Source organism: Colletes gigas, unplaced genomic scaffold (genome assembly GCF_013123115.1).
Source record: "Colletes gigas isolate AHSC1104 unplaced genomic scaffold, ASM1312311v1 Colletes_gigas_Sc00016, whole genome shotgun sequence".
In the NCBI taxonomy this organism is placed as follows: Eukaryota; Metazoa; Arthropoda; class Insecta; order Hymenoptera; family Colletidae; genus Colletes; species Colletes gigas.
Genome location: NW_025106645.1, coordinates 2,294,211 through 2,318,766, shown reverse-complemented (window position 1 = coordinate 2,318,766; position 24,556 = coordinate 2,294,211). Strand labels below are relative to the sequence as shown.

General features: G+C 34.5%; 1 protein-coding gene across 2 annotated transcripts in view; it reads left to right on the top strand.

Moving 5' to 3' along the window:
• LOC122400222 (flotillin-2) overlaps nucleotides 1-16,765 on the top strand; it is a 168,353-nt gene extending 151,588 nt beyond the window's left edge. For both annotated transcript variants that reach the window (XM_043401574.1, XM_043401572.1), the window contains 7 exons: nucleotides 4,761-5,057; nucleotides 7,980-8,212; nucleotides 12,367-12,486; nucleotides 12,582-12,796; nucleotides 13,815-13,998; nucleotides 14,064-14,210; nucleotides 16,670-16,765. In XM_043401574.1, coding sequence (XP_043257509.1) covers nucleotides 4,761-5,057; nucleotides 7,980-8,212; nucleotides 12,367-12,486; nucleotides 12,582-12,796; nucleotides 13,815-13,998; nucleotides 14,064-14,210; nucleotides 16,670-16,699 — 1,226 coding nt within the window. In that variant the 3' untranslated portion in view covers nucleotides 16,700-16,765. The remainder of the gene's footprint in view (nucleotides 1-4,760; nucleotides 5,058-7,979; nucleotides 8,213-12,366; nucleotides 12,487-12,581; nucleotides 12,797-13,814; nucleotides 13,999-14,063; nucleotides 14,211-16,669) is intronic.
• Nucleotides 16,766-24,556: the final 7,791 nt, after the last annotated feature.

The following is a 24,556-nucleotide window of genomic DNA, read 5'->3' as shown; positions in this document are numbered from 1 at the left end:
GTGGACGGTGTAACACTGACCATGACCTTGCTCCTGGCACTGGCGTCCGCATGCTGGATCCACGAGATTGGAGCAACGGCTGGCGAACGAACAGGTTACGAACCTTTCGAACACGCCGCATAACGGTCGACCGTTTCCCCTTCCTTCCTACGCCTCGTGCTCGTTCCATCGACGTTCATCTCCGCCTCCTTCGCGGGACCGTTCTTCCGGCACGGTACCCCATCGACGCGCGGCCCTCGTTGAAATGGAACTTACCTGCAACGGTTTCTCTAACAAACAAATACCCCGGTAGCGTTCATAGAATTTTCCAGAGAAGAACAAACTTTCAATTAACACGGTGTTTCGTATATATGGAAATTCGAGACAAAAATCGTAACTTCCGAAGCAATTAATTTTTAACCCAAGACCCCTAATAGTGTAGGATATAACAAAGAGTATATGAGAATTCGGGACGAAAATCATAACTTCCGAAGCAATTAATTTTCGACCCAAGACCCCTAATAGTGTAGGATTTAACGAAGAGAATTGCATTTGGAACAAATTTACAAACGATATAATTATATAAATGAATTTAAAACGCACCAATCACACAATCATTTTACACAAATTAATATTATATAAGAATCACATCTGTCCCTCACGAACAAATCACCTTCATCCCTTTTGCACATTAATAATGACGTAGTTACCGAAATAATCGTATCACACATACGTGTCAGCGGCCGATAACCAGTTAGCCAAGTTATGTGTACGCGATAGTGGCCAAAAATCGGTAACTGATGAAGTCACGTAACACGATAGTGACTGATATCTATTAGGTGGCGAAGTCACGTATACGCGTTAGCGGCCGTAAAAGTGTTAATTATAGATTAATCTTACCGGCTAATTATAGTCTATGTCGGCTACTCTATCGCTTGTATTTATTATTTTATAATGTTACTATTCTGGGATGAGAAGTTGGTCTGATTCGTTGCAATATAATCTACTTCATCTATTATGCTTGTATTATACGATCTACTGTGCCTCCGATGAGAAGTCGGCAAGTAGGTCTGATTCGTCATGGCATAGTCTCCTTCCTGCGAACTTAGGAGGCCTTACAGTCGTGATAATTGCTTTTGAAACGATAGCAGGTGCAAGTTATAGTGTATACCTAATATTATAAAACTGTAATAGATTTCTTCGCAATGGGCCTTCGTTTTTCATGTATTTTGATTTAAAGTTTGGTACACATATAGTAAAAGAATTACTTAAATTTACTTTATAGATGTGGGAAAATCAATAGAGTGATTAGTTACGAAACTTTTGGTAGTGGGTTCGAATTCCCATAAACTTTTTTTCTTTTATTATATTTAAATGCAAAAATATATTTTATTTATTAAATATATATGGCATACAGTAGTAAAATAACATTATATGTCGCATATATTTTTCTTTATTAATAGTTCATGTTAGTCATTAACGAGTAAATTCTGTATTAGTCATTCGTATCGTCATTATCGACGCTTATGATTGTAGGACATATTTGAAATACAAAATTTACTTGATAATGATTATGATAGAAATATAATGCTATTTTACTACTGTATTTGCTACTATCTTTTGTATTAAAAATTTAAGGATTTTTTGCATTAATATTTATGTCACATATACATAATAAACAAAATATATTTCTGCATTTCAAAATAATAAAAGAAAGGAAATAATTTGTCAGGGATTCCCACCCAATACCAAAAGCTTCGTAGCCAATCATTCTACGGACTTAACCAAATCTTGTTCTGTAAAGTAAAAAGTAATTCTTTTACTAAATATGTACGAAACTTTAAATTAAAATATCTCGAGAAAGAAGGTCCATCGTGAAGAAACATATTAGGGTTTATCAATACTAGGTATATACTATAACTTGCACCTGCTATCGTTTCAAAAGCAGTTTTCACGACTGTAAGGCCTCCTAAGTTTGCAGAAAGGAGATTATGCCATGACGGATCAGACCTGCTTGTCAACTTCTGATCGGAGCACAGTAGACTATACAATACATAGATATTTTGCAAAACTCTTTTCACGGTTAAATTCATTATTAAAATTTATTACTAAATATAATTTTTACTCAAATAATTTTTGTTCTGTATCTATTAATTGTTTAGATATCGAGAAAAATGTGTGTTTACTGTTTTCACATCGCGTTGAATCTTATGAAAAGTATAAAATATTCGCATATTTTAAACATACAAAGCCATTTTCTAATCAATCTTGCAATTATTATTTTCGATTGATATGTACATTTCTGCCAAAGCGGTGAAATTACTTTTGGAAAACGAAATTAAAAGTTTCGTACGTGCGAAGCATGGAAGTTTAAATATTAGATAATTGAAACTTAGAATGAATTTGGACGATAAAGTATCGAAGAATGCCGTGAACGGGATTTGGATTACCGTAATGCACGGCCGGGGGATTCCTGAATATCATTATCGAACTTCTTCGTACTTTTTACCTATTCCGAGCACGCAACGAGCACACAAAGCTTTCCTCATCCTTCAAATATATGATTCATACTTGAAAATATAAAATTTGTAATACTTATTTGTTGAAATATAATCTCTAGCGATCGACGAATCCATTCATTTTCACTGTTTCTAATCGTTGCACTTAAGAACGTGCTTCTAATTAAATAAAATAAATATTTACTGATCCACGATTACCAAGTTCTCAATATTTATAAGAAAATTATTCGTTTCAAATCGATATGCCTGGAGCTTAATAAAAAAAATCAGGTAATAGTGTGCTCAACTTTCAAGCCCTGCAGTAATTATTTCTAATAGTAATTTTCCCATGGGGGAAAAAAGAATTCGATTCGAAAGGAAAGAAGATATACCATCAATTTCAAAATCGATGGTTACGTGATACGCATCACGTTTACGACTGACGATACACACGGTATTCGAGGAGTCAGTTTTTGACGTCATCGACTTGCGGTAAAGAGTGGTGTCGGTCACTAGACGCCAGCGGTGCTCAACCTTTTTCGCTTCTGGGCCAAACAAAACTATAAAATATTTTCAACGAACCAAATTTCCAATTCAGAAGAATCGTTTAACATAAAATGCAATTTTTTTTAATTCCTTTGGGCATTTTTTCCAAAAAAAAACCACAACTCCATTTGCAGTCAAATTTCAAAAATTCATTTATACACGATCGAACGAAACTGTGAAATTTTTTGGGTCGAGAAATGTTAAAATTGCCGCTTTTAAGTAAAGTCGTTCCACAGTGTCTACGATTGTGACCATATTATTTATTCTGAATGAGAAACCGTGTAAGATTAATTGGTATGAATTTGAGTAGATTTTTAAATTTATGCTAAACTTTAATTTCAAACGTTTCGAATTTCCATTACAATAAATATTGCATTCCCTTGGAAAAAATGAGATCCTCGTTTTTTAATACAACTTTGCTTATAACTGTTATTCGTGATTAAAGACACTTTTGTCGAGAGAATAATTGATATTTCTTAGCTTTTTTTTTAATTTCGTAGCAATTAGAGTATTTAATTCGTTTAACAAACTCGATGAAAGTGTCGAATTGGCCTCTGTACACCACTGCTGTACAAGAACGACCTACTTACCGTTGCAACACAGAAGCGGTTATGTATTGTCTTTAACGATCGTTGAATCACAAGACGATGCGTGCGAATTATTATAAACAACGCTCGGGGAAAAATTTGGACGCCTCTGACGTTAATCGAACCACCGAACGATTCGTCAAATTACAAAAGCTTCGATTGAATTCTTTCGACGAAAGTGTCGTGATCCAATTTCTCGTACAAACTTTCGATGGATACGATTTTTAATATTGAAAATAACCCTTACCTTCGTCGAAAGTAAAATGGAATCGAAAGTAGGAAAAATGAAACGGAGACGTTGTAAACAATGTTATATTTAATATTGTTTCTTGCTGACAATTTGTCTAGAAATTTCTTAATTTCTGTTCGTAGTATTATTGTATAAAACTGAGCGCTCTATTATGTGAAAATTCTCTTATAGTATACATATGTTAACTAATTTACACAGACTACCTCAATTATACTTCGTTCGATGATTTACCTGGTTAACGTAGGCGGGATTTTGGGGTAATTTATGGTTCACGAAATCGTAATGTTCAGTTCGTATCATGATTTACGCTCGCGATAACAAATCTGGCGCCGAACATGGACCGCTATATAAAAATAACACAGCAATCGTTCTTAACAAATTATACGTAGATGATCCAAAAATGCAAATCTTTAACGAATATTCTTCTTAGCGTGTATTTCTATTCGACAACCCCGACCTTCAAAAATTCTGTAGTTGCGTGCATAATTTTCCACGTAACGTTCGAACGAGGATACTAATTACAAGCTCTGACTCCATCGAGACTGGCAATAACGCGATTTTACGTTGTTCCCAGTCCACCGTGTTTATCGAATTTTCAATAATCAAACGAAACTTACGCAGGATTTCGGATTGGAATTTTGTTAATCGCGTGTTATGAATATCGTGCATGCTCCATTTCGTGAAGGAACGGACATTGTAGGCCTGTTTCTTCAAACTCGAGGAAACACGCGTATTCTGCAATCAAACCGGTCGTGATATAATACAATTCGATAACGAGTAAAAATACTGTTTTTATTGTCGTTTCTTCGGAAAATAATATCTAAATCTAGTTCGAGAAATCTAAAAAAAATAAATATTTTCGAACTGCGTTTAATATTGGTCTTCGAAATTTGTTTTTAGGGGGATGCTGCGGACCTATGAAGAAGAGGACCATCGTCGGAGGCTACACCTTCACGTGGTGGTTCGTAACCGACGTTCAACGATTGTCTTTGGAGGTGATGACGCTGAATCCCGTCTGTGAGAACGTGGAGACAGCCTTGGGGGTGCCCTTAACCGTCACCGGGGTCGCACAATGCAAGATCATGAAGGCTGACGAATTATTGCACACTGCCAGCGAACAGTTTCTCGGGAAGAGCGTGCACGAAATCAAATCGACGATCCTCTCTACCCTGGAGGGTCATCTTCGTGCAATATTAGGTCAATTTCACGAAAATAAAATTAATTATTTAATCACCTGCATCCTTACTCCTTCCAATTTGTACTCAAAGTCTATTTAATTTACCTACTATAGACCAACCTTTGGATTTTCGTGGCTATGATCTTTTCTACGGTTTAATGAATAACGTTCGGTTGATGGAATAATGTTAACAGCAGCTGTTTCATTTTGGGTTCCTTCTAGATGGTATTTGAGATATATTGTTAACGTCGTATTTCTTCGTTGTGTTTTCCAAATTTATTGGCTGTACAGTCGAAATAAAGATCAGAGACCTCGACGTGGAGGTGGTTTGAAAACAAAATTATTTTATCTGAATCTTTGGTAGTGATTTACAAAGAGGGATTAATATTCATGGCGAAAGCGTATAAATAAAAGCGAATCAAGTAATTCTAATCCCAATATAAACATCGATGATCGCGTGTTACACATTACTTACGACACATTCGAGTCTTTTTTTGAAAGTTTCGTGATGGATTGGCTACTGACAAGACCGTTGTCGTAAATACGTAGAATGCATCAAAGTCGGGCCCCCAATTCATTCTTGTGTACATATTTCGTTATATGGCTTATTTTTTTATCGTTAAATGTCTGGAGATACATATACATATTCCTTTAGAATATTTCCTTGCATTTTACCTATCTCCGTTTCTATTTTGTCCGCTTCGAGTTCCATGCGACAGGAATAAACAGATTAAAACTCTTTCAAACCGGTTTAAATCGAATCAAACTCATTGAAATTGTATCGAACAGAGAAAAATTGGTTCCAGTTGATTCTATTCGTTTCAAACTAGAATCAGGTGTGTGCAAATTCTTCCCAATTTGTATCAATCAATGTAAAACTGATTGAAACTAATCCGAATCTAGTTCAAACCGGTTTAAATCGAATCAAACTCATTGAAATTGTATCGAACAGAGAAAAATTGGTTCCAGTTGATTCTATTCGTTTCAAACTAGAATCAGGTGTGTGCAAATTCTTCCCAATTTGTATCAAACAATGTAAAACTGATTGAAACTAATCCGAATCTAGTTCAAACCGGTTTAAATCGAATCAAACTCATTGAAATTGTATCGAACAGAGAAAAATTGATTCCAGCTGATTCTATTCGTTTCAAACTAGAATCAGGTGTGTGCAAATTCTTCCCAATTTGTATCAAACAATGTAAAACTGATTGAAACTAATCCGAATCTAGTTCAAACCGGTTTAAATCGAATCAAACTCATTGAAATTGTATCGAACAGAGAAAAATTGGTTCCAGTTGATTCTATTCGTTTCAAACTAGAATCAGGTGTGTGCAAATTCTTCCCAATTTGTATCAAACAATGTAAAACTGATTGAAACTAATCCGAATCTAGTTCAAACCGGTTTAAATCGAATCAAACTCATTGAAATTGTATCGAACAGAGAAAAATTGATTCCAGCTGATTCTATTCGTTTCAAACTAGAATCAGGTGTGTGCAAATTCTTCCCAATTTGTATCAAACAATGTAAAACTGATTGAAACTAATCCGAATCTAGTTCAAACCGGTTTAAATCGAATCAAACTCATTGAAATTGTATCGAACAGAGAAAAATTGGTTCCAGTTGATTCTATTCGTTTCAAACTAGAATCAGGTGTGTGCAAATTCTTCCCAATTTGTATCAAACAATGTAAAACTAATTGAAACTAATCCGAATCTAGTTCAAACCGGTTTAAATCGAATCAAACTCATTGAAATTGTATCGAACAGAGAAAAATTGGTTCCAGTTGATTCTATTCGTTTCAAACTAGAATCAGGTGTGTGCAAATTCTTCCCAATTTGTATCAAACAATGTAAAACTGATTGAAACTAATCCGAATCTAGTTCAAACCGGTTTAAATCGAATCAAACTCATTGAAATTGTATCGAACAGAGAAAAATTGGTTCCAGTTGATTCTATTCGTTTCAAACTAGAATCAGGTGTGTGCAAATTCTTCCCAATTTGTATCAAACAATGTAAAACTGATTGAAACTAATCCGAATCTAGTTCAAACCGGTTTAAATCGAATCAAACTCATTGAAATTGTATCGAACAGAGAAAAATTGATTCCAGCTGATTCTATTCGTTTCAAACTAGAATCAGGTGTGTGCAAATTCTTCCCAATTTGTATCAAACAATGTAAAACTGACTGAAACTAGTCCGAATCTAGTTCAAACCGGCGTAGATCGATTCAGGTACGTTACAATTAATTCTAATTTTATTAATCACGTCAAAAGTGATCCAAACTGTTTTTATTCACATAATGCCACTTAACAAACTGCTGATTAAGCGTATTAAATGAAATAAAATTGAAAGTGTCTCGAAATTAGACGCACTTACCTTACCGAAATATTGAATTCTGTTATCGCGAATTCGTGAATTCGGTTACGAACTTTTTCTTTACCTTTGGTATTAGTATGGTGTGCCATACCCACACAATCCAGAGTACCTTTTTGATGCAGAGACATCTAATATTTTAAATTGTTATTATCCCTATTTTACTATTAGATCGACAAAAATTAAATATTCGTTACGAATTATGTACAATTTTATTCTCGTCGAAAGTCACCGTTAACCCTTTACACTCCGAATTATATTTCAATTTCGTTACCAGAAACTTCCAACGCTTTTAACTGTTTCATTTGAAATTTACGTTAACTAAAAAGTAGGGTAATTTAAACAAATAGAGGAACAAACAAATTCAATTAAATATCTGTTTTATTTACACTATCGTTGTATTTTGTAATTTTCAAGTGTATTATACCTCTTTGGTTTGTACTTGTTAAAATAAATGCCGTCGTGGGAGTTTCAAATTAATTTCGCGATTAAGAAAACGAGTTGAAATTTCATCGTGCGTTACTGTATCGAAAACGCTCTGTTTAACGAAGGATTCCTAAATTTAAAGGCACGCTCTCGGTGGAGGAGATTTACAAGGATCGAGATCAGTTCGCCACGCTCGTAAGGGAGGTCGCTGCCCCGGACGTCGGTCGCATGGGCATCGAGATCCTGTCTTTCACGATAAAGGATATCTACGACGAAGTTCAATACTTGGCGTCGCTTGGCAAGGCTCAGACCGCCGCAGTTAAACGGGACGCCGACATCGGCGTCGCCGAGGCGAACCGCGACGCTGGCATTCGGGTACGTTCACGCACGAATACCCAGCGAATGACACGAGAACTCCCTACCCCCTTCGTTCTAGTTTATTGCTGTAACCAGACAATCCACCGCATGGCTCTAATTAACTCAACCTCGAGGTTAACGCAACACAATTTCAGTTACGAAATTTTTATTTATTTTTCCTTTCATATTAAACGCATGATCCTGGAAAATTATTGGTAATTGCCGTGCTTTCAATTTAATTCTAATCATTTTTCAACGTGCATATATATTAAGGATACAAATTTCAATCTTTTAAATTTCTCATACTGTGGTTCATAAAAAATGCAAAAACCTATCCACCAATGTCCTAGATGCAAATTTCAATGGTGCAATATTTTTTTTTACTTTTTGATAATTGCGATGCTTTCAATTTAATTTTGTTTATTTTCCAACGTGAGTATATATTAGGAATATATATTTCAATCTTTTAAATTTCTCATACTGTGATACAGAAAAAATAGAAAGATTTATCCACCAATGTTCTAGATGCAAAACTCAATACTGCAATTTGTTTTTACTTTTTGATACTTACAATGTCTTCAATTTAATTGTGATTATTTTCCAATGTGAGTATATATTAGGAATATATATTTCAATCTCTAAAATTTCTCTTATTGTATTTCATAAAAAATAGAAAGATCGTCACAGATTCAAATCTCAATGCTGCAATCTTTTTTTACTTTTTGGTGATTCCAATGCTTTCAATGCAAAATTGCATTTATTTCTGATTATTTATCAATCTGCATGTATACACATATATTTAAATCTTTTAAATTTCTCATACTGTGGTCCATAAAAAATGCAAAAACCTATCCACCAATGTCCTAGATGCAAATTTCAATGGTGCAATATTTTTTTTTACTTTTTGATAATTGCGATGCTTTCAATTTAATTTTGTTTATTTTCCAATGTGAGTATATATTAGGAATATATATTTCAATCTCTAAAATTTCTCTTATTGCATTTCATAAAAAATAGAAAGATCGTCACAGATTCAAATCTCAATGCTGCAATCTTCTTTTACTTTTCGGTGTTTCCAATGCTTTCAATGCAAAATTGCATTTATTTCTGATTATTTTTCAATCAGCATGTATATACGTATATTTCAATGTTTTAAATTTCTCATACTGTGGTCCATAAAAAATGCAAAAACCTATCCACCAATGTCCTAGATGCAAATTTCAATGGTGCAATATTTTTTTTTACTTTTTGATAATTGCGATGCTTTCAATTTAATTTTGTTTATTTTCCAACGTGAGTATATATTAGGAATATATATTTCAATCTTTTAAATTTCTCATACTGTGATACAGAAAAAATAGAAAGATTTATCCACCAATGTTCTAGATGCAAAACTCAATACTGCAATTTGTTTTTACTTTTTGATACTTACAATGTCTTCAATTTAATTGTGATTATTTTCCAACGTGAGTATATATCAGGAATGTATATTCCAATCTAAAATTTTTCTTATTGTAATTCATAAAAAATAGAAAGATCGTCCCAGATTCAAATCTCAATGCTGCAATCTTTTTTTACTTTTTGGTGATTCCAATGCTTTCAATGCAAAATTGCATTTATTTCTGATTATTTATCAATCTGCATGTATACACATATATTTAAATCTTTTAAATTACTCATACTGTGGGCCATAAAAAATGCAAAAACCTATCCACCAATGTCCTAGATGCAAATTTCAATGGTGCAATATTTTTTTTTACTTTTTGATAATTGCGATGCTTTCAATTTAATTTTGTTTATTTTCCAACGTGAGTATATATTAGGAATATATATTTCAATCTCTAAAATTTCTCTTATTGCATTTCATAAAAAATAGAAAGATCGTCACAGATTCAAATCTCAATGCTGCAATCTTCTTTTACTTTTCGGTGTTTCCAATGCTTTCAATGCAAAATTGCATTTATTTCTGATTATTTTTCAATCAGCATGTATATACGTATATTTCAATGTTTTAAATTTCTCATACTGTGGTCCATAAAAAATGCAAAAACCTATCCACCAATGTCCTAGATGCAAATTTCAATGGTGCAATATTTTTTTTTACTTTTTGATAATTGCGATGCTTTCAATTTAATTTTGTTTATTTTCCAACGTGAGTATATATTAGGAATATATATTTCAATCTTTTAAATTTCTCATACTGTGATACATAAAAAATAGAAAGATTTATCCACCAATGTTCTAGATGCAAAACTCAATACTGCAATTTGTTTTTACTTTTTGATACTTACAATGTCTTCAATTTAATTGTGATTATTTTCCAACGTGAGTATATATCAGGAATGTATATTCCAATCTAAAATTTTTCTTATTGTAATTCATAAAAAATAGAAAGATCGTCCCAGATTCAAATCTCAATGCTGCAATCTTTTTTTACTTTTTGGTGATTCCAATGCTTTCAATGCAAAATTGCATTTATTTCTGATTATTTATCAATCTGCATGTATACACATATATTTAAATCTTTTAAATTACTCATACTGTGGGCCATAAAAAATGCAAAAACCTATCCACCAATGTCCTAGATGCAAATTTCAATGGTGCAATATTTTTTTTTACTTTTTGATAATTGCGATGCTTTCAATTTAATTTTGTTTATTTTCCAACGTGAGTATATATTAGGAATATATATTTCAATCTCTAAAATTTCTCTTATTGCATTTCATAAAAAATAGAAAGATCGTCACAGATTCAAATCTCAATGCTGCAATCTTCTTTTACTTTTCGGTGTTTCCAATGCTTTCAATGCAAAATTGCATTTATTTCAGATTATTTTTCAACCAGCATACATATATTTGAATCTTTTAAATTTCCCTTGTCGTGATTTATAAGAAGAACAAAGATCTACCCACCAATGACCCAGATTCAAATCTCAGTACTGCAATCTCTTTTTATTTTTTTGTGATTACAATGCTTCCAATTTAATTCTGACTATTTTTCAACCTACATCAAGAATATATATTTCAATCTTTAAAATTTCTCATATCTTTATTTATAAAAAATACAATGATCTATCCTCTAATGTTCCGGATTCAAATCTCAGTACTGCAATCTCTTTTTATTTTTTTGTGATTACAATGCTTTCAATTTAATTCTGACTATTTTTCAACCTACATATGTATCAACAATATATATTTCTATCTTTAAAATTTCTCTTATTGAGAGTCATAAAAAATACAAAAGATCTATCCACCTATATTTCAGATTCAAATCTCAATGCTGCAATCTTATTTTACTTTCAATAAAATAAAATATTTGAATAGTAATACCAAGCATACGTTTTCTGTCTCTTAATTAGAAAGGTTTGCATGAAATAAAAATGGAAAACTATTATACCCAACATGCTTTGAATAGTTAGTATCTTTTCTTTTCCATTTAAGAGTTTCCCATCAGATCAGCAATCAATGTTATTTTCATTCTTAGTCAACAACTCCGCCAGTCATAAGCATTAATTGCACGTAGTATTATCATATTTATAGTTACACAAAAAATTCTTTTGTAATGAACCGTATGATCCATTTATTCCCCGTTGTGTGGCGAATTAGAAATATGGCTGCCCGCTGTGCGGGAAACTGGCAGACGGAATTGGCTCTCCTTAAACGTGAAATGTAACATCTGTTAGTCGGTATAATGTAGAAATAGTCTGTTGAATTACTATTGTGGAAAGTAGGACAACAATAAGGAACTTGGCAACTATGTATCAGTCTTCCGCAAATGAGCCGGTCTTCTAAGTAGTTAGGAGTCTTAATTGAGATTGTCTCGTTTCAAGATGATCGAGGGCAATTGATACAAAAATTAAATAACAATACTAATACATTCGTTCGTTCTTTTCATTCAATAATTATTCCGTAAAACTATCGTTCTTTTTCGTTTATTATTCTTTAAAAGCAATCAAAAATTTAATGCTATAACTAGACCGCGGATCTTTATGGAAATTCACATTTTTATTAATAGAATTAATGAAATGTGAGCTTTGCAGAGGGCTGTCTCAACCCCTAAATATAACAATCTAATCTAGCTAGTCTAGCTATAGCAGTAACGTTTGGACAATTGATTTTTATTCGACTCGATTGCCTCCCAGCCACAATTAACATCTTCCTCCCTTCGAACAGGAAGCGGAATGCGAGAAAGCGGCGATGGACATAAAGTACAACACCGACACAAAGATCAAAGACAACGCGAGACTCTTCCAGCTACAAAAAGCACACTTCGATCAGGAAGTCAACACCGCGGTACGTCGACGTTCAAAGACAATTTTACGTTCCATTTAGCCACTTCTCTGCTGCGATCCGCCACGGTTACGGTTGATCTTTCGAACTTTCCACAGAAAGCCGAGGCTCAGCTGGCCTACGAACTCCAAGCAGCCAAGATAAGGCAACGGATACGAAACGAGGAGATTCAGATAGAAGTCGTGGAGAGGCGCAAACAGATCGAAGTGGAGGAACAGGAAGTCCGTCGAAAGGAACACGAGCTCCAGAGCACCGTGCGGCTGCCAGCCGAGGCCGAACACTATAAAATTGGCAGAGTGGCCGAAGGAAAAATGTAATTCACTATTACAAAGCTGAAAAAAGCTCATTCATTCTGTCGACGTTTCCTTCTGTTTAAAATTACGTCAGTTTTTGGTTTAAAATCGTGCAACGTAGGCCATCCAAATTATTGGTAAAACGTTAAGTCAAACTGTTGTGCCAAATTGTTCACTGAAACTAAGCTACACAAAATGGACGTTATGCTTCTACGACGTTTCTTACGGTCTTCTTCAGTAAAACGCGTTTTTTTTTTTATAAAGAAATTATGCAACTTCTTGCATCAGTGTTTTGCACATGTATTTATTACTCGTTCGGTAATATTTACAAATTTTTGCAACGAGAAATAGTCAAAATTAGTGGCAGTACAGATTCCAGCCCTAATGGCTTCCATGATTCCAGCCATTGTGTTTGTCTAAGTGAAAAAAACGAAAAAGATTCTTAATTAGGATACATTTGTTTATAGACAAATGGACAGAATAAAATTTATAATTTAAAAAATGGCAGTATTTTGAAGTTGAAATATCGATCTTTTTGGTTATTTTCAACTTTAGCAGACTAATAAAAAATAGAAAAAATAATGATTTTTACGTTATTGTGCTACATGAGTAATACTTTATTGTTCGTTGAGATAACATGGGAGCCAATTCAGAAGAGATAGTTTTTAGAAAAACGCATTTGAATAGAAGGGTCAGAGCATTCAAACACATATAGCTCGAGGAATACGTATAACTTTGTTAATTTTAAACGCAAAAAGATAAAAAATCGAATTTTTTGGCGACTTACAGTAGAAGACTCCCCTCAAAATATCGCTAAAATTGAAAATGTGGTTGATTAGTCAGACTTTTGAGAGGCTTACATCCCTATTCGATGAGAATACCACCAAAGATCATCGAATGGTAATGTACGGAACGATCCCAAGGCCGTTAATCAGTCAGGAAAATGTCGGGCAGAATTAATGACCGACGAGAGGAAATCAATCGTCCGGCTTCGCTATTTCTAGCGTAAGCTTTTACCGGGTTTTGCGTCGTTTTTAGGACGCAAACGATGAACGCGGCTGCGGCCGAGGCCGAGAAAATTCGATTGATCGGAGAAGCGGAGGCTCAGGCTCTGGAGGCGATAGGTGTATCGGAAGCGGAGCGTATGCGGATGAAAGCCGTTGTGTACAAGAAATACGGCGAGGCGGCCATTCTGCAGATCGCTTTGAACGCACTGCCAAAGGTGGGCATCGATTTTCGCGGTTCGACAACCGTACAAACGCTCTAACGTCGACGTTCCTCTTTCAGATCGCAGCGGAGGTTGCAGCACCGTTGGCCAGAACGGAGGAGATCGTAATTCTCGGTGGAAGCGACGCGATCAGCGGGGACATTACCCGCCTTGTGGGGCAAGTACCTCCAGCTGTACAAGCACTGACCGGTGTAGATATTTCAAAAGTAGGTTCGAAAGGCCCTTGGGTCCTCTAGAAACTGTACATAGCTAATTCACCATCGTGGATCGAGTATTACTTGTATGGGAAGGGACCCCTTTTCGGACTGGAGAATTATTATCTAATACTAAATCTACCAACACTTCGTGTAAACTCATTCCTATCAAGGTCAAATGACCAGTCCTTTTTTTCTTTTAGGAATCGTCTAATTTTTGTATTATACAGGGTGTTCGGCCACCCTTAGAAAAAATTTTAATGGGAAATTCTAGAAGCCAAAATAAGACGAAAATCAAGGATAACAATTTCTTGACTGAGGTTTCGTTAAAAATTAAATTAACAAATTTTTAAATCATTCTAGAAAAATTATTTTCGCTTACGGGATCAATTACAAGCATTTTTAATGAATAGACATATCCCCGAAATCCTACTCAGTTTCGAGAAAATAATTCGAGTAGGTGTTGAAATTAAAAAATTTCAAATCGTTCTGGAAAAAATATTTTCAGTTGCAGGGGTCAATTACAAGCATTTTTAGTGAATAGACATACCCCCGAAATTCTACTCAGTTTCGAGAAAACAATTCGAGTAGGTGCTGAAATTTTTCCGTGAAATTAAAAAATTTCAAATCGTTCTGGAAAAAATATTTTCAGTTGCAGGGGTCAATTACAAGCATTTTTGGTCAAAAGACATACCCCCGAAATCCTACGCAGTTTCGAGACAAAATTTCGTGTATGTGCTGAAAATTTTGGGTGAAAAAAAAGAATTTCGAATCGTCTTGGAAAAATTATTTTTAGTTACAGGGATCAATTACAAGTATTTTTTGTCAAAAGATATACCCCTGAAATCCAACACAGTTTCGAGAAAAAAATTCCTCACCGAAATTATAATTTATGGCCAGAGAAATGTCTGCCCTCACGCGAATCTTCAAAACATCATAACTTCTGAACGGATTGGAGGATTTCAATGTTTCAAACGGCAAGCAGCGCGTATTTTGGTGGCGAATATGTAGAAATCGTAAAAATATTCAAAAAGTTGATCCTTAACCCCGCAAAATGAGAAAAAGCCCATAAAAATGGTCCAATTTTCAAACAGTCATAACTCCTACGATAGTGAATATATTTCAATGAAACTTTTTTCTAAAGTAGAGCTCATAGATACCTACAAAAAAGTATTAAACAACTTTTTTGTACAGCGTCAACAAATTTGATTAAAAATGAAAAACGAATTTTTATGAAAAATCGACAACTGCTGAAATTTTAAGGCGAAAAAAAATTTTTAAATCATTCTGAAAGAATTATTTTCGGTTGCGGGGGTCAATTACAATCATTTTTGGTGAATAGACATACTCCAAAAATCCTGCGCGTTTTCGAGAAAAAAATTCAGTACTGGCGGAACTTTGAACGTTAATAACTTCTTAACGAAGCCTCCATCAACAAATTGGTATTCTTGAGTTTCGTCTTATTTTGGCTTCTAGAATCTGCCATAAAAATTTTTTATTTTAATTTTTAATTTTTAATCTTTGTATTAATTTTAATTTTTAATTTTATATCTTTCTCTATTAGATCGAATATCTTTTCTTAAAGCGTGTATTTTAAAAATCTGTACAAAAATATTCAATAATCTTGCTCTAACTGTGCATTAGTAATTTAACTTCATACAGAAAATTTGCAAACTACTTTAACATTAACGCGTTGACCAAAACCTGTTTAAAATTTGTCTTGGTATCTACTATTGTATCCTCACTTTACACCTAAATTCGATAATTAATTAATTTCCTTTGTCTTGATAGCTAAAAGCCCTGTCACCCGTATATGAATAAAGATCTTGAAGATCATTGCCTGACAATTAATTCAAATCTAAGTCTATGGATACTATCATACATTTCTTTCACGTCTCCAGAGCGAAAATGTTACTTCTGTATAAAAAGAAAGCTTGTAAATTACACGTTACAAACGTAGAGATTTTGCACCGCTCGCGATCGTAGACTTGCCACGACTCTTCTTCAGCTTTAACCCTTAAGTGGATTATTCAATTCAATCGTACATGGTAAAAATATCTGGAAACTGGCACTTAACTATTAGATAGAATTTGAGATTCGAAGGAAGAAATAGCTTGGCCAAACGGCGTCAAACATCTATAATACAACTGCTTGAAGAACTTGTAGAAATATCTCAGAACAACTTAACATCAACGTAATTATTTGAAAATTTATCTAATCCTCCAACAATTCACTGTTTTTTAAATACTTTAAAACAAAGTTGATTTACCAATTTGGTTAAATCAACATTAAGTAAAATAATTCAATCAAGATTGAGAGTCCACTTAAGGATTAACAATATGCAAAGTGATTCTCTGATGTGGCTGCAATGTTTCCTGCCAAACGAAACATCGTAGCGACATCAAGAACCGATCAAAATGCCATTTTCCAATTACTTCCTACATTTTACATAACATCATCGTGATTTACAGGTGTTAGGGAAAATACCAGGGGCGAAGTAATGTCGAACGGAGCAACGGACAGAACGGCCAGGCGATCGGAACAGCTGAAAGAATGGAGCAAAAGAACTCTACACTACCAAAGGTTTTCTCTGCTATTCTATAAATCCATCGGTGACACTACAACTTTTTTCTCTTTCCCGAATTACTCTACCTCAAACGTAGACGAAGCGACGCTGAACACAACCGGTCGTGGCTCCGCCGATTGCTCGTACCCACGCGGTCACGTAAAACGCACATTGCCAAGTCAATCTTCGTTATCGTACGATTATTCGATCCTCGAAGAAGGCTTCCCGGAGGCGTCGACGATTCTCGTCGGGGATCCAGCGACGTTGAACTCCGCTGGACGCTCTAGATTCCAATATTAGTCGATTTAAGAACGACGGGATCGCAACCTCTGGGCGTCTAATCGAACTTGAAATCGCGATTGGAAGGGAAATTAACGCGTCGATTGTCAACTTGCAAGCGACAATTCGTCCATCGGCCGCCATCTACGATTAGGAAATAACGAGCGTTGAGAACGTGAACGAAAATCGTTTCGTTCGAGATCGCCGGGGCAGTCGACGTGTTAAGGGTGGCTCGTGGCTAGCGCGATTCAACCCGGGAATCGAGTTACTAAGGCGAATGTTTGCCGTTACGTTCGCGTAAATCTATTGTGATTGAAAACATTCGATCATTGTGTTCAACATAACGTAAGTAAACTTAACAAAAAATGGGAGAAGAGAGAGAGAGTAGACGTTCGTGCGGAGTAGACGACGTGGAAGTCAACTATCCGTAGTCGTTGTACATACTCATAGTTACGTGTGTATAATAGCAACTGAGGTTTATGCCTTGCTTAGAACGAGACGCGACCAAGGAACGACCCCGATGCTCATTTGCATCGTTCCTCAACAGGAACGTTCGATTTTGAAACAAAGTAACTAGGAAACGATTCGATTAAAAATGTCTAGTACCCCTTGGGCTATTCAAACTTGATACATTCGTCGAAAATAAATATTTATTTCTCTATTATACGCGCCATTTTGATAAAGTACCCCTTGGGTTATTCGAACTTGGTACATTCGTTGAAAATAAATATTTATTTCTGTATTATACGCGCCATTTTGATAAAGTACCCCTTGGGTTATTCGAACTTGGTACATTCATCGAAAATAAATATTTATTTCTCTATTATACGCGCCATTTTGATAAAATACCCCTTGGGTTATTCGAACTTAGTACATTCGTCGAAAATAAATATTTCTTTCTGTATTATACGCACCATTTTGGTAAGGTACCCCTTGGGTTATTCGAACTTGGTACATTCGTCGAAAATAAATATTTATTTCTGTACTATACGCGCCATTTTGATAAAGTACCCCTTGGGTTATTCGAACTTGGTACATTCGTCGAAAATAAATATATCTTTCTGTATTATACGCGCCATTTTGGTAAGGTACCCCTTGGGTTATTCGAACTTGGTACACTCGTCGAAAATAAATATTTATTTCTGTATTATACGCGCCATTTTTAACTGTGTAATTCTCTTAAGTGTATCATTGGGATCACTGTAGCTTAAACTAATATTATTGTCTTGCTAATTTGTACAAAATTCCAATTTTACTGATTGAGATATATTACAATTAATTTTAATTTTATCAATCACGTCGAAAGTGGTTTAAACCGATCCAAACTGGTTTGGGTTAGGGTTAGGCTTAAATTAAGTTTGATTAAATTTGAACCGTGGAGCGAAACTGGTGCAAACTAATTGAAATCCAATCTTATTTTGAAGGGTTGAATATCTTCATTTTCAATGCAAAGTAAATATTTACTTTCATATTTACTATTTACAATTTGCTCGATACCTTGATAATTTGAACAAAATTCTGACATTTTGTGACTATATCTTTTGCCTACTTTCCTGTTTCTTTACAATTGCAATCGAGAATAATTGCAACTCATTGTATATCGGGGCAACTTTCTCGTACGTGTCAAGTTCCCATATATTATGATATTTTTAATGTATAAATACTCATTTACGGGCAATTATTTTCTAAAATATCTAGGAAATACTAAAGTTTAATTAATTTAATTCTTATATCCCTCGTCGAATAAACGTTAAAAGTTGGAGCTTGGTACATTCGTCGTAAATAAATATTTTTTTCTGCATTATACGCGCCATTTTCATCCGTGTAATTTCCTTAAGTGGATTATTGGTGCCACTGCAGCTTAAATATTGGATAATATACAGGGTGTTCCGCATTTTTCCGTACACACTTCAACAGTGTGTTCCACAAGTAAAAATAAGACTAAAGTGTTATACACAAAAAATTCATACATGATTTGTTAAGAAGTTATGACAAAAATATAAAATATTCTTTTATTTACTAAACCAATAAATTTACTAAAATTTTGTTTAAAGAGTGCAACTACTAGTTAAGGCACGAAAAAATAGTTTTTTACGTAGAATTATGTGGATAACTTAAACATTTCTTTATCAGAGTTTAGTTTCTATAATTTATTTTGACTGCTGAAGCATTCTTTCTTCGATGATAACTTTTTGAACTATCGTTCAAGTTTATGTTCAGTACTTGCAAAAGATTGATTCCATTTTATTGTAAATTGTTTTTCTCATTTTAATGTCCTGAATCTCAACCGAGTTTCACAGTTCATATTTTTGTTATAACTGCGTAACAAAGCATTTATGGATTTTTTGTTATGTAACATTTCAGTCTTAATTTTACTTGTACAATACACTGCTGATGTGTGTACGGAAAAATGCGAAAATTTATGTAATCCTCTATTAGTTCATTATTTTTTGAATCCTTTAAAAGAAAGTTAATGTGGTAAAAATAAAAATTAACTAAAATAATTCAGTTGAGATTGAGAGTCCACTTAATCTTTGGGTCCAGCCAAAAGCCTAGTAATTCATTGTTGATTTTTTGAGTGATTCTCGCTTGAAAATTCATAGTAAACGATCACCTTTCGATCTCACGCCTTGTAAAATTTCAAAGTATAGAAACGAATCCTAGAAAATCGTTTCAAGAATCGAACCGTCCCTGTTCTTTGGGATATAAACTTTGAGTTCTGCTCGTGTTTGCTGCAAGTGTTTATAATCGTTCGATCGATCGACCCGGAGTACTCGACAAAAAGACACGATTACGATTTCCTAACGTAGCGTAAACCATCGAATCTCTGCATCGAAACGATCGAACGCAGTTTGAAATAGTTTGGCGTGTTGCACTGTCATAGGGGAAATTAAGGTTGTTTAAAGTGTTCTCGACGATATGTCCCGATAATAGATTTGCACGTTTTTAACTTGCACAATGTTGATGCGTAGCCTATTATTATTCATAGTTTATAGAGAGCCACTTGCATTAAAAAGTGTGCGAGTAAGTAACTCGAGAATAACTTAAATATATAGTTTCAAACATTTTTTTTTTTATTAATTTTGATATTTCTTTTTTTGGTGGCAATCGACGAATTAAAAAACGAAGAATTAGCGTGTAAAACGACTTTGTTCGAATGTACGTAGATTGCTGGTGATCCTAAATCGTGCAACACCTTGCAGTACCGAGCGATACTGTTTCAAACTAGCCTAAACCTTAATGACAGACAATGCAAATGAGCATAAGTTTCCTCATTTGTCGTGTTCGCAACTCGAAAAATTCTCTCGGTTGACCACGCATCGGAATCAATCGCATTTACCAACAAACTATGTAATATTCCAAACCGAAGAAAGTGCCAATTTGTAAATACAGTATCTCCTCGCCGCTGTAGTAAAAGAATATATTTATATTGCGTAACGAGCATTCCGTTGCATTGCACTTTTTTATTCTGTTTTGCAATAGCGCTCGCGTCGAAGCAGGTCTCACGTTACGTACGACCTTTTTTCTTTCCATCCTATGAATATTCGAGACAGCTATCACCCCCCGCCTCAATATCGCAGTTACGATGAAATAACAAATATCGGACGTTGCAGAGTACAAATTCCATTATTGCCCTGCGCCAATGTACATTTGCTGCTCGAGGAACACAGTTGGAAGGAAAAGAACTTTGCCAAGAATGGTTTCGAGACTTTTGTTGTTTCTATCGTTTCGAATGAAACTGAAATGAAATTGTTTTACTTTCATACGATCAGCAAGGAAATACTGCAACGATCGGCTAACGTATTTTGGACGAATTCCACCGATTTCTTTGTTACTTCAACGCCGATGTTAGCGACGAAAAAGTCTTCGAACCAATGCAAGGAGCGTGAATTATTTTTCCTAAATGAACTGTCACGAGTACCTAAACTGAGGGAAGCGTAAAAACGTAAAATCGTCGATCGTTGAGAAAAAAGTCTTCCCCCCTCCCCCTCCAAAAAAAAAAAAAGAGAAAAATAAATAGAAAAAAGCGAAAGCATAGTACATTTAGAGCAGTACAAACGAGACTAATTTCGTGGTGAAATTATATTCAATGAGGTCGTTGAACGAGGTGTCGTAAGGTCCACGTCGATATAGTATTTTTAATAATAAGCGATGGGAAAAAAGCTGTAAATGCCGGTTATATTAAAGTAGAAAAAGATCTATCGCTCTCAGGCAGATGTTTTATATAAGCTATTTTTAGTAACGTTTAGTGCACCCTTTCCGATGAGTAGTCAATGCGAGAACGCGCCATGTAAGATGTCCGACAAAGCTTCGTGAAAGTTCTTTCCTTCGATAATCGTAGACCGAGAAAGTTCAGATAACTCGCTGCGAGATTAAAGTAAAAAATGACGTCCACGCGCATTTACAGGGAAATAAATGAAAAATTCTTTAACGCCGGTCGACGATGTTCGTTTCGCGCTAAAAGTGTTCAGTTATATTTTTATTCGCGATCGGCGGCGAACCAATCGGACGAAGAATTTATCGTAGATAGACTCGTACGTGAAATCGAAATTCCGATCGAAATTCGTGAATTCTTAAAACCGTCTACGCGACGAGTTCGTAGAACAATTTTCCATTTTTTCTACGCTACTATTAACGAACAGTGGACGCTGGGAAATTCGTTCTTCGTTTCCTCTAAAGCAATGACAACGTTGACCGCGACACGATCGAACCCTTTACATATTTTCTATATTTATATTTCACTTGCGTAACGATAAATAGTTTTACCTGAAATACTTTAGCGTTGTACACGTAAGTTTGTCCGCGTTGAAAAATTGCGATTCCCTGGCGCCATTGAGACTCGTAACCGCGGCATTGGAACCAAAGCGTCGCCATCTTTATTTCATCTTTTTCTATCGAGTATATTCTTAAAGGATTACGGATACTAGCACGCGAGTGATTAGGAGAGAACTATTTTTTAATCGATAGATATTACGTGTACCGATAACCAAACAACAAATAAAGAAATACGACTCACGGAATAATTATCGGCTTGCAGTTATTTTTTAGCAACGGCTACTTTCTTCTCTGTAATATTTGAATCGAATAAAATGTAAAGAGCACTACGTATTCGATGGATTCTAACGGAGGTTTCGAATTTAAATAAATAATCTCGTGTAGACGATTTTATAATGCAAATTTCGAGCATTTGTTACGCGTAACGAACGATTTCCTTCGGGCTTATAATAATTTACGAGACTCACTTTCTCATTCTATTCCCGAGAGGGTCACCCTGTCGTATATTCCATTACTCTAATAATAATTCGAACGTGAAAGAATGAAAAAGAAGAATGTCACCTTGTCGTTCGAGCCTATTGTTATGCGTGAATTTGCGTAACGTCGCCATTTTCTTCGATCAATGTGAGGCGTTTGTTTTATCGTATGTTTACGTACTTCCTGGCGGAACGTTTTAATATAATATTTTACTAATAAAATGTCGAGACATTGCGTTAGATAGATACCTCGAGTTTCGATAAAGGAATTATGTGTTAACAAATATGTTAATGCTCGCTATTTTAGCTTACGAGACTAACAAAATCGTAGGATTAGTTGTTCGATTATAATTGAATTCTCTTCTCGCGACCAAAGATCTCTCGATCTTAGACGTTTATCGAAACGTGATTACTGTACAGATGTCGTTTTTGTTTCAATTACCAACACTGTTCTAAATTTAAAGTTTGATTCTGTGTTTATGAAGTCATGTTTTCATTTTATATTTCATAGAATTTCTTAAACTTTTAAAAGTTTCAACATGGTTCCAGTTTATAAACAATCTTGTGTTTTGTATTATCAATTATGTAGTTAAAATTTGCTAGGTGACTTGGTAATTTGAACAGAATTCTGACATTTTCCGACTATATCTTTTGCGTACTTTCCAGTTTCTTTGCAATTGCAATCGAGAATAATTGCAACTCATTGTATATCGAAGATGCAACTTTTTCGTACGCGTCAAGTTCCCATACATTATGGTATTTTTAATGTATAAATACTCATTTGCGGGCAATTATTTTCTAAAATACTCTAGAAAATGCTAAAGTTTAGTTAATTTAATTCTCAAAAAAATTGTCTAAACGTAAAATATCCAGGCGTTAACTGTAAAACAGTACTTATAAATAATTGTACATATTCTGTTAACCATTACACGATATTCAACCTTTGCCAGTAATCGAAGAATTTATCACGAAGAATTGACTTCGTCGTCACATTCCATGACTCGTTATTACGTCATATTTATACTCGCTGTCTTCGATATACAAAACTTCATTTCTATTTCGCATGTTTCTTAAAACTATCGCTAGGGAACCAATTCTCGAATTTGTGTAAAGATTTGTCTGGTTGAAGGATTTGCCTAAATTAGGTAATGTTTCTTTTCTAATTAATATTTTACAACTATCTTTTATTAGGATAGGCATAAAAATAAAGAAGTCTAATGATAGGTTGTTCACTGACGTACAAATACGTCGTTAAATAAGCGCGTATTTTCCTGTTTCTTTCAACGACGTATTTACAGACGTAGGATCGTAGGATATCCACGTCGATATGATTTTAACATTAATATTTAAAGGCTCAGGTACCATTTATGTAATAACACGCCCTTCCATCTTGCATTACCAAATAATTTAATAATTGTAATTCGACTATGTTAACGTAAAACACGTATGTTTAATTTCCTATTACGATCTAAGGCGAAAACCCAGTAAGGTAAATCCCCCGATTGTCGACACATTTTTTAACAATCGTCGCTTTAACGGAAAATTCTTGCCTATTATTCTTAACGTTACCAAGAAATTTCGAAAATGTATATTTAAAAAATATAATACACATAATACCGTTTACCAAACTGCTGTTAAATGGAATGAAATTTTAAAGTGTCTCGAAATTAGGCGCACTTACCTTACCGAAATTTTGAATTCTGTGATCGCGAATTCGAGAATTCGGTTACGAACATTTTTGTTTACCTTTGGTATTAGTATGGCGTGCCATACACACACAATCGAGAGTACCTTTTTTGATGCAGAGATATCTAATATATTATGTTCTATTATATTCTATGTTACTGTATATTTATATTATTTTTATTATCCATATTTTACTATTAAGATGATCATTGTACCGGACATCGTATCGTTTTTAATCCTCGGTCCGGGAATTACCTCGTAATCGTGATCACCGTGTAAAATACATGCACTCGTGCAAACGAAGATTGTGTAAGATTCTGTTCGATTATGCTATAACATTGTACCGCGAATAATTACTTGTAATCGTCGCGAAAACTAAAAAATCATGGTTTCGTTGCGGCAAGTTTAATAGAATCCCAATAAAATTTTTATATAATTTCAACGTTTGAAACGAGGCATAATAGATACAGTATAGATTCGATAATTTCTAAGTTCTTTGAGAACTTCGTCTCTTGAGTTAAAAACCATCAACGACCACAACGGTATCCATGACTTTAAATTTCGAGCAGGGACTT